Raw genomic sequence first — 17,431 nt, forward strand, 5'->3', positions numbered from 1 at the left:
TGAGCAGACAGAACCCCTCTACCTTCACCTTTAGGGGAGGAGACAGGCCTTATTTGCCACGCATTACTGTGAGGGAGATATTCAAGAAGCAAACACGGCTGGGTTCGGTGGCTCAGCCTGTAATCCCAGCACTTTGGGAGGCCGAGGCGAGTAGATTGCCTGAGCCCGTGGATTCGAGACCAGCCCGGGCAACGTAGTGAGACCTCATCTCTACAATAAATAGAAAATCACCCAGACGTGGTAGCGTGCGCCTGTAGTTCCAGCTACTTAGAAGGCTGAGGTAGAAGGATCGCCAGAGCCCAGTAGGTTGATGCTGGGGTGGCCATGAGACTCTGACTCCAAAAAAAAAAAAAGAAGCAAAAGTAACACAACGTTAAGTAGTGTCAAAGGCACAAAGAATTTTAAAGCAAGGTAAAAGAAAAGACAGAAGAAACTATTTCATATGGGTGGGAAGGATGACCTTTCGCAGGAGGTGACAGCTGAGTAGACACCAGAACCAAAAGCCATGTGACTATCTTATTATTATTTATTTCAATATTCAGGCTAAATCGCATATTTCTCATAGCTTGTTAATAATAGCCCCCACTAATTTTACCTGCTATATGTCAGGAACTTTGCCTATAATTATGTCATGTAATCCTTCCCAACAATTCTACCACAATGTTCTTTTATTACTTACAGGAAAGGAAAAGGAAGCTCAGGAGTTTAAGACCAAACTAGTAATTGCCAGAACAAAGATTCAAACGCAGGTTACCCTGAGGCCACTTAAGCACACTGCCTCCCACATTTTTACTTATTAAAGTACCAAAAGAGCCCTGCATAAAGTTTTGTTTCATTTTGTTTTACCATAAGGAAGTGTCCCTATATAGTGTTACACTGTGGATACATAATTTTTGTTTTAAATTACGCATGCCATGTTGGAGTTGTCACAAAATGTAGAGTCATGAATTAGTGAGATTTTATTATCCTTCTAAGATAATGCTACTCTGCAAGTTCTCAGTTGAGCATTTTATAGTTGGAAATATTTATATGAGAAGGACACAGGCTGGAAGACTTCATCAAAGTGTCAGAAGGGCACTCTCAAGAGGTAACTTGTTTAGCATCCTATTCCTTCCACAGTGTTCTTTCATTTGAATCTCACAAAAAGCTCCTAAGATACACATGGCAAGACTTACTATCCACAATTTGCAGAAGAAAACCCAAGATAGTGAAGTGATTTAAATCATTTAGCTAAGGTCCCCAGCTGAGCACAGCCCACAGCTCTTTTCTCTTAGTTTTGTGCTACATCGTACAATTCCTTGGTAGTTCTTTTTTACTTCTGTAATTATAAGTAAGCTTTTAGCTCCCCAAACTGACATTCTCCTACATATATATATATATAGGAAATAGTCTCAATTAGTTGGGTTTTTTTCTTTAAATCTCAACCCACCCACCAGTTTTAGTCTCCACTGAATGGCATGAACATTCAGTCTTTGTTCTTAACATCTTACTTTACTGCAGAAGAAAGATCAAAGTATATTTAAAACACATATATTCTAATCTTAACAGCAGAGAAAGAGAGAGAGAGGAAATGATTATTTTTTAAATGAGATCTCTATATAGGTTTTCTAGATAATGCTTTACTGAGAACTTGAAAGCAAACAGCTATACTAAGTCAATAATTTGGTTCTCTTTGTGTGTGTGCCTGATATCCAGACATAGACGAATGTGCCATCCCTCCATATTGTCACCAAAGATGCGTGAACACGCCAGGCTCATTTTATTGCCAGTGCAGTCCTGGGTTTCAGTTGGCAGCCAACAACTACACGTGTGTAGGTAAGCCTTTTGGGAACTAGCTGGTTCCTGTCTTCAGAATAAGGAAACCCCATGCCACGTTGCAGTTTTTTTCCAATTTTCTGTGTTCTTGAGTAACTGGTTTCTATCAACTTCCCTTAAGCAGTCATAAAGATGAAAAGACAATGACCAATCTGTTTCTTAAAACACATCAAGATGTGAATGGAAAACTTTTTAGCTTTGGTTTTAGTTCTCCTCTGTGGATGTATAAAAAAATTTTTTTAACTACAGATCAATTGATACACACACATCAATTAGTCAACAGTGTGTGATATAAATTTTGAAGGTGCCAAAGGGGTTACTGCAAGTTCAAGTATATAAACTTTCCACTGAAAGTGCATCTGATTTTTACATGCTTCTTCTCCCCTTTCAGAATGCAATGTCACGGCACACTATTATAAGATTGGCATGACATGGAAAGAATCTAGTGGAGAAAAAATGCCTTTTCACAATATTTTCAGTGCCTTAGAGCATTGCAAAACTCCGTATGGGTCTCAAAGGCTTATGTTATAATTGTAATGGAATTTAACAGAACCCATTTAAAAAGTAATAAATAGCACAGATAAATCTTCACTACAGCATGTTGAGAGACCATATCAGTATGAGTGTCTTAGATCAATTATTTATAGACTTGGCATTTTGTATCTGAACAACAACAAAAGAAAATAGATACTGGAATGTATAGTTATTAGAAGCATTAAATTCTTTTGGAAAGATTCTTCACACATCAAACTCACTGTCATTCCTAGAAAAAAGATTTTGGTATTTCTAAAAGGAGTATATGACAGATGTTTGAAGTTGTTCCAACAAATATGAAACCTAAATGGATGTTCTCCAGTGAGCTTCTGCAGGGCAAAGAATTCAGCTAGGGAATTACTCACTTATCATCAGATGACATAGGTACAAAAGAGCAAGGATATGTATAAAGATATATATATATATACATATAATCATTTCTTTCAGATATAAATGAATGTGATGCCAGCAATCAATGTGCTCAACAATGCTACAACATTCTTGGTTCATTCATCTGTCAGTGTAATCAAGGATACGAGCTAAGCAGTGACAGACTCAACTGTGAAGGTAAAATACTCTCCAAATAATGTGGAATAAGAGTCCAATCCCTGTGATTGCTATTGCTTTTTCTGATTATGTACCTGTTTATGAAAACAAATGTTTATTCACAGAAATTCTGCTCTAAAATCTAGTTAATGTAGTTCAGCTGTTAACATTGATTTTTTAACATGTTACCAAAAGAAAGGAGAAGAAACAAAATAGCTGAAATATTAGATACAGGATGGATCTAATAATTATAAAAAGTGTTCTAGTATCTTGCTTCTTGAAGTGTGATCCGATGACCAGAGGCATCAGCATATCCTGGGAGCTTATGAGAAATGCAGAATCTTAGGGTCTGCATTGAACAAAAACTCCAGGTGACTGGTGTACACATTTAAGTTTGAAAAGAGCCAGGTGCATGTCAAAACATTAGAATAAAAATTAAGAGACCTGGCTCCTGGTCTTACTCCTGCTACTGTGTGGCTTGGGCACATTTTTTTAAGTTGCCTGTGTTTCACGTTTCACATGAGGAAGAAGAGGGGTATTTAACTGGATGGCATTTAATGTATATGCAAATTCCACTGTGTAATTCAAAGGCATAAGACATCCTGAGGGGGGATGCCATCAGCAGTTCATGTTCCTGTTTTTTTCACAGTTCTCCAGCTTTACTTGGGGTCACAGAGGTCAAGCCCCACCTGGAGAGGCCTCATGTCATGCCATTATGCTCAGAACCAAAAGTTGCCTCTGCCCTTCTGAGTAAGCTGTAGGGACATCGCTAGTCAGAAATGCAAAGCATTCTTCCCCTGAAGGCCAGGTTCTGCCAAAATGTCACCCCTGGAAGCTTGCCCAGAAATGGGACTTGGAGTTCAAAGCTCAGATGAACTCAGTAGCAAAGTTACCCAATTTCTGAGAAGGCAAACATGAATCTGCATCCTGGGTAGGTCTGCAGAGCCCAAAAGTAGAGAGCATCAGCCACAGGCCACTTCAGTCAGTCTGTTCAGTTCATGCAGTTAGGTCCAAACTGTCAGTGTGGTTTGGTAAAACTCATGGTAGGAAAAGCTCTGGCCTATGAAGCCATAGAGAAAAATAAACTGAAATTAATAGAATTTGCCCTTGAGTTTCTGATGAAGCCTTACATTTCTATATTAGAGTTTGTAATATTATTACTCTCTGTAGCTCACCTAAAAAAATGTATTACCACCTTCTGAACTATTGAGCAGAATAGCAGAAAAGAAAAGAAACACACACACACAGATATATTTGTATACATATAAAACCAAAGTAGTGGTGTGTAAAATTTTCAGCTCTGCGTCCTTGTTCTTGTCTGATTCATTAGACATTGATGAATGCAGAACCTCAAGCTACCTGTGTCAATATCAATGTGTCAATGAACCTGGGAAATTTTCGTGTATGTGTCCCCAGGGATACCAGTTGGTGAGAAGTAGAACATGTCAGGGTAAGTATATTGCTTTTATACATGTGAATTATCCAGTTTTAACCAGGACAAGCAAAGTAGTTATAGGATTCTCTATCATAGACTTTCATTTTTTTTTTTCTTTATTTTAAGATGTGAGATACAATTCAGGGTTAGGTATACAAATGTTCATTATGCAGGTACCCTTGTTGAGGAGGTGTGCCCCTCCCTCCCCTGACAGTTTCCTTCAACTGCCACATCCGCCTTCCACCCCCCGCAGTTTCCCACTACTGCCAATCCTTTTCTTAAAGTATTATGATAATTGTTCAAGGTCTGCTTATGAGTGAGAGCATATGGTTCTCTGTTCTTTGTTTCTGTGATAGATCACTGAGTATATCATAGACTTTCATTTTCCTACTTTGAATACACAGCTTAAGTTCTTTCTTCCTCTGTTCATCATGAGATGTATTCATCTCATAAAGAGGAGGTTCGATGTTAACAGTGGCTTTCCTTGAAATTTAGAATAATCATTTTCAGTTGGGCATGGTGGCTCATGCCTATAATCTCAGCACTTTGGAAGGCCGAGGTGAGAGGATTGCCTGAACCCACGGGTTTGAGACCAGCCTGGGCAACTTGGCAAGACCTCATCTCTATAATAAATCAAAAAACTTACCTGGGCATGGGGCGTGTGACTGTAGTTGAGCTACTTGGAAGGCTGAGGCTGAAGGATCACTTGAGCCCATTAGGTTGAGGCTGCAATGGCCGTGAGTATGCCACTGCATTCCAGCTTGGTTGACAAAGTGATACTCCAACTCAAAAAAAAAAAAAAAAAAAAAAGAAGAATCATTTTCTCCCTTAAAATACAAGTAATTTTAATAAAATATTGATAACTCTTCTATGTAGCCTACATAGTCTGTGTGTGTGTGTGTGTGTGTGTGTGTGTGTGTGTGTGTGTGTGTGTGTGTGTGTATGGAGATGAGGTCTTGCTATGTTGCCCAGGTTGGTCTCCAACTCCTGGGTTCAAGCAATCCTCCCACCTCGGCCTCCCAAAGTGCTGGGATTACAGGCATGAACCACCACGCCCTGTCTACATAGTCACTATGAGATACATCTTCAAATCATCCTCCAGAAAAGATTCAATTATTAAAATGTTTCACCCATAAGTTTGAGTTTAGAGCCTACACTCAACATGTGAATTAAGCTTTGCTCAATCCAGTTTCAAGTCTCCAAAACACCAAGATTATAGATTGGGTAGTATACAGATGTTGAGAAAAATCAACCTAATACGCATTTAAGTGTGCTTGGATTTTTTAGAGACGAACTACTGATCCGAAAATAGCTAATGACCTTGGCTCTAGTTTCAAAATAAACTTTCAGGTGATCTTCACACCAACACATAGGTGGAAGAGACAGTCTCTACATTGTTATGATTTCAGAAAGATCTGAAAATATGCACCCTCTTCCCTGTACCTCCAGTGTTGCATGTCGTTTATAATCTATTTAACAGAGAAAAGACTGTTGGATAAAACCAAAAATGTAGATAATACTGGAAAAGCTAGTACAAATACTTAAATTTACATAATAGAGTGGAAAAAAATGACTGAACTTGAGAACCTAAAACCTGTTTGAATCCTAGCTCTATGCTTTCTGACTGTTGCAAATGAGGCATTCATGACTGTACAATCCTAAACAAATAATTAAATTCCCCTGAGCGTCAGCTTTCTCATTTGAGAACGGGAGTTATGGGAATTTAATGGACTGACATACATAAAAATAATTTGTAAACTATACAAGCTTGTACAATTCAAGGTGTTTCATGAAATTTACCTACCAATGTAAATGACTAGTAGGAGATCTTCTCTAGGGAGTCCTTATTAAGTCAGAATTGAAGAGAGGTCACATAGGGCAATAAAGATCCTGTTAAGAAAAGATCAAGGAAAGGAGACACTAGGGATTCTCAGTCTATATCATGATTTTATAGGAAAATATTAAGTCAGAGGAGCACCTATGACCTGGGATTTTGTAGTCTGCATATGATTATTCAACTTCCCACCAACCACTAAATAAGAGCATAATCCAAATGTTCCGTTCATCGCACAATAAACATCTTTGTAACCCTTTTCAGGTTACTGGAGACTCTGTAAATGTTAATTACGGGAAAATGTTGCATTCCACTGGTTTTACTTACTGAACCCTAACTGAGACTTTTAACATGAATATCACCTGCAAGAAAATGTTAGCCAGTAGGATATATATTTTTAAATTTCTCTAGAGTCCTTCAAACAAATGTCTGTGTGTTTCTAATTAAAAATGGCTTGGTGCTCAGCAAAAGACAAGGACAAATTAATGTACAGTGGGCTCTTACACGCCTACTCTATATATCTGGAATCATTTATATCTGCTGTAATTCAAGGTGGAAATGCACTGAAATTGCAAATGAGGCATTCATGAGTGTTATATGTTGAAGATATGTAACTTCAGAATGTTTGACTAAGCCAAAACATTTTGTGTGTGTGAAAAATACTTACCATACTTTTTAAAGTATGAAGCAAATGCTTTCCCCATTGAAATCATCCCTTCCAAGCCTTGTCCACCTGAATAAAGTAAAATTGAAAATGTTTGGATTCTAACCTTCCTCCAAAGGTTCATTTCATTTTGGGAATGAAATCACTGTTTTCATTTCACCGGTCTACAAAAATTAAAAGTGCGTGTGTGTTTGTGTAAAGAAAGACAGAGAGACAGATAATACACATACACACAGACACACGTTCATCAAATATTTTTATACTATTACTTTCTGAAAAACCTCCCAGAAAGATTAAGGCTCTAAATTACTATAAGTAATAAATGAAATTATAAAATACAGTTGCTTTTTGCTTCTGTTGGATTCCATATAACAAACTGGTCTTAATTTTCCCTGTAACTAAATGACATCTTTATTTTTCAAAAAAAGTGAAAAATACTGAAAGGACAAGTTAATTGTGATTTCATCTGAGAAATCTAAGTTTTCTTGCTTCAGCCTTAGAAGATACTTTTTTTAACTGGCTCTTAGAAATTTTTCATACACATACTATGTAGCTTTTCCAGTCTCCTTTTGGGTTCCAGATAACTTTAGCCAGTTTGAAGGCCAAAGTAAATTTTTACCTCCAAAGACAAGACATAGAAAGACAAGACATAGAATTACTTTTGTTTAGAGTATCTTGCAGTGGAAAGATGCCTGTCACCTAACTATAGAGCATTAACCAGCCACTTTGATTTTGCTTCATGTCAAGTACAGATAATATATTTCTCACCTATCTCTAGACAGTTTGTGTGAGGAGCACCTTATTTCAATTTAACATTTCTTAAAAGCCAGGTGTCCAAAAACTTTAAAAGATGGATACAATAGGCCTTCCCCTCAAGGAGTTTACAAGCTAATAGAAGGGTTAAGACAAACTAGCAGATTTCAATAATGCAAGGCAGAAAGCAATAAAGGCCCTTTAAAAAGGACATGAGGTATGAGAATTCAAAAGAGGTCATATCCCAGCACCTAGTCTCAGTGTGGCTTGCAGCAAGGATTCAATGAATTACTTATGAAATTAGTAGATTAATGAATAAAAATATCTGTGGAGAAGAGAGAGTTCAGAAAAGGCTGATATTGGATAAAATACAAATCACTATTCAAATATAAAGGGAGGTAGATATACATAGGGATGTAGTTTTAATTTAATTTTTTTTGTGTTGAGGTTATAAATATAATGGCTCTCTAGTAAATGTCATTGGAGGTCTCCTAATTCTTAAATCTAACGTCAGTCCTTGTTCAGCCTGGCCCTTCTTTCCAGGACTCTCTCCCCTCTAACTTCTTTGGTACTACCTTTTTCTGGGTTGCCTCCCCCTACTGACAGCCCCTTACTTAACTCCTCTTGTGCCTCACAGTCCTTAAATAGCTATGTTCTACAAGGTAGAACACTTCATAGCTTCACTTCTTGTGCTGTGCTTCCTCTTAACTATCTAATCCACTTCCAGAGCATCATCTATGCACTGGCATGCTACTGTTTATTAAAATCACATTTCTAACCTCTTCCTCTCTCCCAAGCTCCTGAGACAGATGATAAACTGCCTTCTCCATAGTTTTTGCTTACTGCTTTCTCCATAGTTTTTGCTTGACGCTTTCTCAACCTGAAGAGCCTTTCCTACCCTCGACATGAAAACCCCATCTAATCACCACTCTTCAAGGTCAAGTTGAGATGCCTCCTCCTTCCTTTTGCTTTTCCTAATACCCCAGGCAGAATTAATCAATTCTGCTTCAAATCCCCCAGTGCACTTACTTATCTCTTATTTAATTCCATTTTATTTTATAAGTAGCCATATCTATATTCCCAACTAAATTATCATCTCCCTGAGGACAGGAACTGGTGTTTTTTGCTTTTATATAAGCAGTCCATGGTTAACATTTGGCATTGAATTCAACCGATGAATAACAGGTGCTCGATAAAATATCATGAAATGATACATATTAATCTGTCTAGACTAGCTCAGGTATGTTTGTCCTGAATTCATTGCAGTGAACTCAGGTCTCACCCAGTCTTGTGTCTAAAAGAAGATTAAACACAGTCCAGATTTCCACACACCTCCTTCCTTGCAAATCAGAATCTGCCACGTATACAATTATATTAGATCAGTAAACTATTTGACCCTACATCTTACAGATATAAATGAGTGTGATACCACAAATGAATGCCGGGAGGATGAAATGTGTTGGAATTATCATGGCGGCTTCCGTTGTTACCCACGAAATCCTTGTCAAGACCCCTACATTCTAACAGCAGAAAAGTAAGAAAAGTCAGACGTTTTCAAAGTGAGAATTTTCTGATCTTACCAAGCCAAGCTGGTGACTACTTTTGTTTGTCTCTACAGCCGATGTGTTTGCCCAGTCTCAAATGCCGTGTGCCGAGAACTCCCCCAGTCAATAGTCTACAAATACATGAGCATCCGGTCAGATAGGTCTGTGCCATCAGACATCTTCCAGATACAAGCCACAACTATTTATGCCAACACTATCAATACTTTTCGGATTAAATCTGGAAATGAAAATGGAGAGTTCTACCTAAGAGTAAGTATCCTGAAGGCAGCCTTAGCTATTGAGAAAGATGGGAGGTTGTTGCTCTTGTTGTTGTGTAGTATCCACACATGGAAGGCCAGCTTGTACTTGAAATTTTATGTGTTGGCGTTATGTAAGTCCTTCTAGTGTGCATTTTCTCATTTGATCCTCTTGGTTACACTGTCAGACAGATATTAATATCATCTCCATTTTTCACAGAAGAGAAAGTGAGATACAGAAGCTTCTCTAAAGTTCCTCAGATACCAAGATACAGATTCTAATGGGGTTGTATGTGATCACTGAAACACAAGCACACACACACACACACACACACACACACACACACCCCAAATAGGTACCACAAATCAATGGTGGTTATTTAATTATACACAGGAAAAATAATTCCTGGAGAGCTTTTCAAAAAACATGAATTCCTTATTGTTACATTCACAAGACAGTTTACATTTGCTCCAAAACTAAAACCTGTAAGTCAAGAAGTGACCCTGCCTCCCTGAACCATTCTTGCAAACTTCTGAGCTGACAGTATGGGGTCATTTTTGTCTTTCCCTTGTCTTTCATTGCCTAGATGAAATCTTGTTTCTGAATTCTGTCCTTTCTCTCTTCACAGTGTCTCCTGGGTTATTTTTGCTTCCCCACATCCCCACCTCTCTTCCTTTAAACCGGCTCCCATGGCTTCTCTAATCCCTTCAGTGGCTTTCATACTGATCTCTCTGACTCCAGTGCCTCAGCCTTTCAGTCTTTCCTGCAAAATCTCAGCAAGTTCATTTTAAGTTAAAATTTTGGCATATTTTAAATACGGCTCTCCATTTCATGTGAAAAAGATGGCACCCTACCAAGCAGATGGCAGGGTTACGGTAACTGTTTCATGCTAAGGATGTTATTCATCCGGTTATAATTTTCTCCAAACTCCTTTGGGTGCGCTTTAATCAAATTTTAAAGTCAGTGTTTTATTTTGAGAATTTGAAAGTAAATTGGGAAATGTATCCTGTGGTATGGTTTACAGATTTTTAATGTTCACACATTTATACTGTTCTTTGGTATGTTAACTTCCCTTCCACCTCCAGAGTTATGTGATTCCATTTATTTGCCATAAGTAGAAATGATTAATTTCTCATGACCAACTTCTGAAAAGAATATTCAGCCCAAAATACAATATATTTCTATTGTTTTTCTAATTGATGTTTTAAATTTGAGATTTACTAGGCATTTAATGAAGTTTTCACAAATGAGTTTCACACAATTCAATTAAATAACTCTAGCCTTAAAAAAGACATTATTTATTACTCCCTGGTAATAAAATAGGTTCATCTCAAAATCATCTTTAAAAATAATTTTCCATTTTGAACTTGTAGCCTTAATTTAAGAAATTAAAATTTTCTAGCAGAATAAGCAGTTGAACAAAGTTTCAACATGTTTTTTCTTTGTAGTTAATCATAGCACTTTGATAGTTATTTATGATGCATATCAGTGCATTTACTATTTGATATTTTCAGATATAAATACAGTGTTTTTCTCAAGTAAATTCCTTATTTCTATGAATGATATCAAACATTGCCAAATTTAATAATTCCAGAGTTAAATAATGTTAAATTATTTGAAACAAAGAACTATTTAAAATCATAAAAATAGACATTTCGAGACTATTTCTTATCACACAATTCAAAAGGCACTCGGATGAAATCCTGCAAAGTTTCTCTACCAAAATTTTACTTGTGTAGAGGGCATTTAAATGCATGGAAATCAACCAGCAGGCCTTAAATAAGCCCTACTATGGGCTCAGTCCTATACTAGGTGACATGAGGAATTAAGAGGACATGTCATGCACATACAGGTTTTTTTCTCCTGATTTCAAAGAGCTTTAAATTACTGTATATCAAAAGTTAACGTCTATGAAAAAAGAAGGAGGGGAGGCAGTTTTGGTCCAGAGACATCAAAAAGTTAACGTGAGCTATCAAAGATAGTTTCTTGGTAGTCTTGAGAGTCGGCCTGATCCTTAAAAGGATATGTGGAATATAGAATTTTATTTATATTCCTTTTGGAAGGATATTGAAAAAAAACCTTCTATCCTGGAAAATGGAATATATTATAAAGAAGTAGTATATGAAATTGAAGGCTGAATATTCCAGCACCTCCTCCTGTTGTATCTATGCTCCCTTACTGAGCCTTACTATTATTTATTGCCCTATCACCACCTGGCATATTATTCATTTGACTGTGTCATCCATTAGATTATGAGCATAATGGGAGCAGAGACTTTGCCTATCTGTTCACTTGTCTTTCCTTGGTACATAGAAGGTTACCTGGCACATAACAGATGCTCAAAAAAATATTTTTAAATGAATTAATTTTACTGACATCTTTAGGGTATTATTACCTACAATTATTGCTTAAAAGAGGCAAGCACCATGAAAGATCCCAGAGACACAACAGTGAATAAAGCCAAGCCAGTTTTTGCCCCAGTGGAGTCTATGTTCAAGTCATTAAACAAGTGCTCAGAAAAATGCAGAACACTGCAACACAGAGTTGCAAGTTGCTCATGAGTATATAACAAATGCACCTACCCAAGACTGGAGTGCCTGGCTTCACTATAGAGCTTGGAGTAGAGCAAGAATGGAATAGAGAGAGATAGAGTATTAGGGGGTAGCAATGAGTGAGGAGAAAAAAAGGACAGATTTGTGAAGCTATAGGAAGAACTACATAACTTGGTAACCCATTTCCTATGGGGAGATTAGAGGAGAAGGAAGCATCAAGAATAATACCCTCTTTTTTTCTGTCTTGAGTAACAGGAAATGGTAGTTTCATTTACTGAGTTAGGTGAGAAAAAGCCAGTGTGAAGGGGAAGGTGAGGAGTTCAGTTGAGATATATTAAGTCCTTATTCCCAAAGGACATCCAAGTAGAAATGAGTACAGAGCTGATATGTTTGGAACTCAAAATACAGGCTTTCAATCACTGGCAAATATGTGATAGTTGAAGCCATGGCTCCAACTTCCCTCAGAAAAGAGTGTGTAGAGGGTGAGATTACTCAGAAGACATGAGGGCCTGGGATAAGGAGGAACTAGATTATGAAGAGTTTTCCTTCCCATATACCCTGATCTGGGCACTCTCAGAGCTGCCTAGTACCTTAGCCTATAATTCCCTGGCCATCTCATCTCCCATTACCTGCAGCTCCATGCCCCTCTGCCACCAACCCCCCATGACCACACCCTGGATGTTATTATTATTCACCACAGTTCCACTAGAGAATCTAAGTTTCCAGTGGCACACCCAATAAATGATTCTTATTCCTCTCTCAGGCCCTCACTCCCACTCTCTCGCTCGTCACCCTCAAAGTGATACTAGTCCCCTGAGCACGCCCCCAACTACCCCTTTTCTTCCAATCTATCAGCTTCTTAGTGGACACTTGAACAACTCTGTCACACACCTCAACCCCCTGTCCAGCAACCCTGGATCAATCTTATAATCTACCTGTATATCTACTTTTATACCCAGCTTGTCAGCATAGATTGGTAATGCTATAAAAAATCTTAGTTTCCAGCTTCAGATGGGTTTTCAGTATGCTCCTATTACTTTTTCTTATGTCTTTCATTCCATTCTCTTCAGTCCCTGATCTCAAAGTCTTTATGTCCTTCATTTTCAGCCGATGACCTCACCACCTATTTTTCTGAAGTCACTGAGACCAGTAGGCATGAATCACCTTAACGTCCCACCCACTCCACTACAAACTTAAGTCCATGTGTCCCCCTTCTTATCTTCTCCCTCTAGTTTTCAAAGAAAAAGTTTCACTTCTGTCAATCAAGGCCAACCTACCTGTATTCTGCATTTCACCTCTTTTGCAATCTTGTTCCATCAGACTCCCCTCTACTTCCTAAATATTCAACTTGCTTCTCTGTCTGGATTTTGCCCTGTCTCTCCTCTCTCTTCCCAGACAAGGTTCTTCAAAGTTAATCTATACTCACGGTCTGTGCTTCCTCACTTCTTAGTCACTTCTCTGTCTTCTGTTCCCACTATGCTATTGAAGTTGCTGTGAAAAAAATCACCAATGATACTCATCCTGCTAAACCCAGAGGGTACTTTTCAATTTCAGTTGTTCTTTTCCTATCCTACTCTGTTGGATACTCCTGGTCACTCATCTGTTTCCACCTAATAATCTATTTCTTCTCACTTTTTTAATGGTTTCTCTTCTGCCCACTTATTAAATGCTGTCTTCTCCCAGAACTTCAGCCTTATCGCATATACATCCTCTCCTTGGTGTAGTGTCTACTCACTGAGGTGATTGCTAAATCCCAACCTATGACTCTGTCCCTTGGCATTCAGATTCACATATCCACTTACCTGCCCCTCCAACCTCATTTTCCTCCCTCAGAACCCTTCATGTTTCTCATCAGAATGAAACTGCATCCCGTCTTCCTGAACATATGCCTCATGGCTCTCCTCAGTGCTTCAGAGCTCCTCCTCTTCTTTCCTGTGTATATATGCCTTTATGTATCTTCATGCATTCCCTACACAACCCCATATATCTTAGCATTTACTACATCCTATTGAAATTAAGTGTTGACATTTCTCTTCACCTACTAGAATATAAACAGATGCACAATGTTGAGAAAATGAAAAATGGCACAAGTTTGTTCACAAGTTCAAAAATTATCAGATTCCCACCTGAGCTCATCATCTATTAAATCTGGAACTACTCAATAAAATTGAAGAGAAATATGTTAACAGAGAGGAAGGAATCACAAACAAAGAACTGTCAAAAAAAAAAAAAGGTCCCTGTAACTTAGAGCTAATGACTATGGTAAACAAGGGATAGGAACCAAGAGGAGTTGAAACCAAAAAGGCACTAAGTAGTGGCTCTTTTATCCCATCCTGAAAATTCTTCCCCTAAATCTTATAGAAGGTATGCTAACAAATACATAATAGAAACTCCAATCCAAGAAAAATTATTCTCTCCCTCCCTCTTTTTTCTTTTGTTTTAGCAAACAAGTCCTGTCAGTGCAATGCTTGTGCTCGTGAAGTCACTAACAGGACCAAGAGAACATATTGTGGACCTGGAGATGCTGACAGTCAACGGTATAGGAACCTTCCGCACAAGCTCTGTGTTAAGATTGACAATAATAGTGGGCCCATTTGCATTTTAGTCTTCTATAAGAGTCTACCCAGGCATTTAAGTCAGCCAAAGAATATTGTTACCTTAAAGCACTATTTTATTTATAGATATATCTAGTGCATCTACATCTCTATACTGTACACTCACCCATAATTCAAACAATTACACCATGGTATAAAATGGGCATTTAATCTGTAAAGATTCAAAGTTTGTCTTTATTACTGTATGTAAATTAGACAATAATCCACTAAACTGGTCTTCTTCAAGAGAGCTAAGCATACACTATCTGGTGAAACTTGGATTCTTTCATATAAAAGCGGGACCAAGCAATGATGATCTTCTGTGGTGCTTAAGGAAATTTACAACGGCTCCACTGACAGTCTCGTGAGGAGGCAGCCATCATAACATTGAATAGCATGCAAAGGCAGGAATGAGTTTTTTAACTGCTTTGTAAGAAAATGGAAAAAATCAATAAATATATATTTCTTTAGAAAAATGATTATCTACCATATTTGTATTGGTTTTTATTTTCATGATCCATCTAAACGGTTGATACTAAGTGTGATTGTTTATTACTTAGTGGCATCATTATTATACAATATGCTGGTTTCAGTGGTATACTTTTTAATTTGGTCAGAAATTTGCGATTATGAATAAAAACATTAAGTAATATTTTCCAAAATTCCCAAAATGAACCTGGTATCCCTTAGAAAATCATTCTATCAAGAAGACTATGAGGAGGAGATGAGAAAACAAATTCCTTCTGAAACATGTTGGAACTGACATGAAGAAGTAAACTCAGTAAACATAACCACATCCCTGAATTCAGGACTTCCATAAGATGCAGAACAAAATGAGGAAAAGGTATTTCACTGGGGAAGTTTTAATTTCTAAATAAAATTTAAATCCTAAAACTTCACTAGTATGTATGTAAATAAAATTTCTCATCTTTGTACTCGATGCTCACAGAGAAAGGAAATGATGATGGTTTTTATTCCTAGTATCCAAAGTGACAGTGAACTAAATCAAATTACCTCCTGACCAATTCTATGGAAAGGTTTTTTATATCTTCTCACTTGTTTAAACTGTCACTGTTTCACCTTGATGTATCATATTTTTAAATAAAAATATTCTTTTAGAAGATCATCCAATCTTTGGAGGTTTTTTAATGTAGCCAATAGCAGCCAGTACAACTTTATATCCAGAAAAAATTTAATTATAGCTTCCTGAGCAAGAATAACCATTATTTTTTAAAATAGTAAACCAAGATGAGAGTATAAAAGGGCAATTAAATCTTTCTCAAACACTGAGGAAATTTGTCATCATTAGACCAGCTCTAGAAGAAATACTCAAAGGAGTTCTAAATACTGAAAAAAATGGTTAAAATCATGCCAATAAAAGAGTGTACAGCCAACGTTTTCGTACATCCAGCTTCAAAGTATAAGTATGTGAATGACCTCTGTCACCAGGTAACCTTGCTGCTAAAACAAATTTCTCTCAAAGATAACCAAGAGACCAAGGAACACAACACAAACTCCTTGTGTGATGGTGAGGGATGAGCTCGTAGAGGTTAAAGGGGCATAGAAATAGTGGAGAGAGAACAGATATAATCAAGCGACAGGTAAGGAAGCAGAGTAAACAACCAGCCACAATATAGCAGGACTGTTGAATTTGTTCCTCTCACTCTGTCTACATGATTACTTACAGTCAGTATAAATTAAGTCTTGATCTAAACATTTCCATTTTTAATCAGTCTAGTGATTCTTCTACACATGGACACAGTTCTTAAGTGAGAGCTGAGAGTAGTAGCCATTTAAAAAAACAAAAAAAAGCTTAAGACCTTCCAACAGATTTTTCACTCTTAAACAAGAAGGCTGGCTGTGTTGTCTATAGCGCCCCAGGGAACTGCAGAAAAAAAACACAAATCTCTGAAATATTTATGCTAAGCCCTGACCCTTCACTTCCATATATATATATTTTTTTTTTTTTTTCTGCACATACAGAAGCCATTAACTGCAGACAAGATATGTGTCCTTTTATCCCAACACCTAGTCCTTTTCACAAATCATAGACACATGGAGAAGGTTGATACTAAAATTTCACTGATGCAATTCCTTTTTTTAATTGTGATAAAATTTACCATTTTTGGCATTTTAAGGTGTACAATTCAATGGCATACTGAATATTATGCAAACAACAGCACTGTCTAGTTCCATAACATTTTCATTTCTCAAAAGTAAACCTTATACCTACTAGCCATCACTCCCTATTTCCCCTTCCTACAAGCACCTGTGGGAACTACCACTAATCTATTTTCTGTCTCTATGGATTGGTCTATTCTGGATATTTTGTATAAATAAGATCATACAATAATGTGTAGTATTTTATGTCTGAGTTCTTTCATTTAGCATAACGTTTTCAAGGTTCATCCATATTATAGTACTTCACTCCTCTTTCTGACTGAACAATATTCCATTGTATTCTATTCCATTACCACATGGGTTGATAGGCTGTTTATGCCTGCAATTCTTTTTTATCCTGGATGTCAAAAAGAAACAATTTTCTAAACTATTCATCAACTAATTTTACAACCTAAATTCACCTATTTTTAGTTTCACTTTTTACTACAAAAATGGCAAGTTAAAAAAATTTTTTTTTTAATTCATGGAAGCAACACCTTAGAAAGAGCCTTGAAAAACTAATACGTGAATTCCTTTGCAGGTAAAACCATCCTCAGAAAACATAAAAATCTCATGGTCTCTTTTAAAACTAAACATAAAATAAATACCATTACTAAAAGCAAATGACAAAATTCTATCTTGTTTTCAAACTGCACATGACTCCCTCCTTCCCTCCTACATGAAAATCATTGATTTAAACCAGCTCCCGTAGATGGGAATGATGAAATGAATGTCAGAGTCA

General features: G+C 37.1%; 1 protein-coding gene across 3 annotated transcripts in view; it reads left to right on the plus strand.

The window, feature by feature from the left end:
- EFEMP1 (EGF containing fibulin like extracellular matrix protein 1) overlaps positions 1–15,018 on the plus strand; it is a 61,219-nt gene extending 46,201 nt beyond the window's left edge. For all 3 annotated transcript variants that reach the window (XM_021718829.1, XM_021718830.1, XM_008070607.2), the window contains 6 exons: positions 1,696–1,815; positions 2,797–2,916; positions 4,226–4,345; positions 8,992–9,115; positions 9,200–9,395; positions 14,379–15,018. In XM_021718829.1, coding sequence (XP_021574504.1) covers positions 1,696–1,815; positions 2,797–2,916; positions 4,226–4,345; positions 8,992–9,115; positions 9,200–9,395; positions 14,379–14,540 — 842 coding nt within the window. In that variant the 3' untranslated portion in view covers positions 14,541–15,018. The remainder of the gene's footprint in view (positions 1–1,695; positions 1,816–2,796; positions 2,917–4,225; positions 4,346–8,991; positions 9,116–9,199; positions 9,396–14,378) is intronic.
- Positions 15,019–17,431: the final 2,413 nt, after the last annotated feature.

The sequence above is a fragment of the Carlito syrichta genome, unplaced genomic scaffold (assembly GCF_000164805.1).
Source record: "Carlito syrichta isolate Samal-C Ts95f unplaced genomic scaffold, Tarsius_syrichta-2.0.1 Scaffold313849, whole genome shotgun sequence".
Taxonomy (NCBI): Eukaryota; Metazoa; Chordata; class Mammalia; order Primates; family Tarsiidae; genus Carlito; species Carlito syrichta.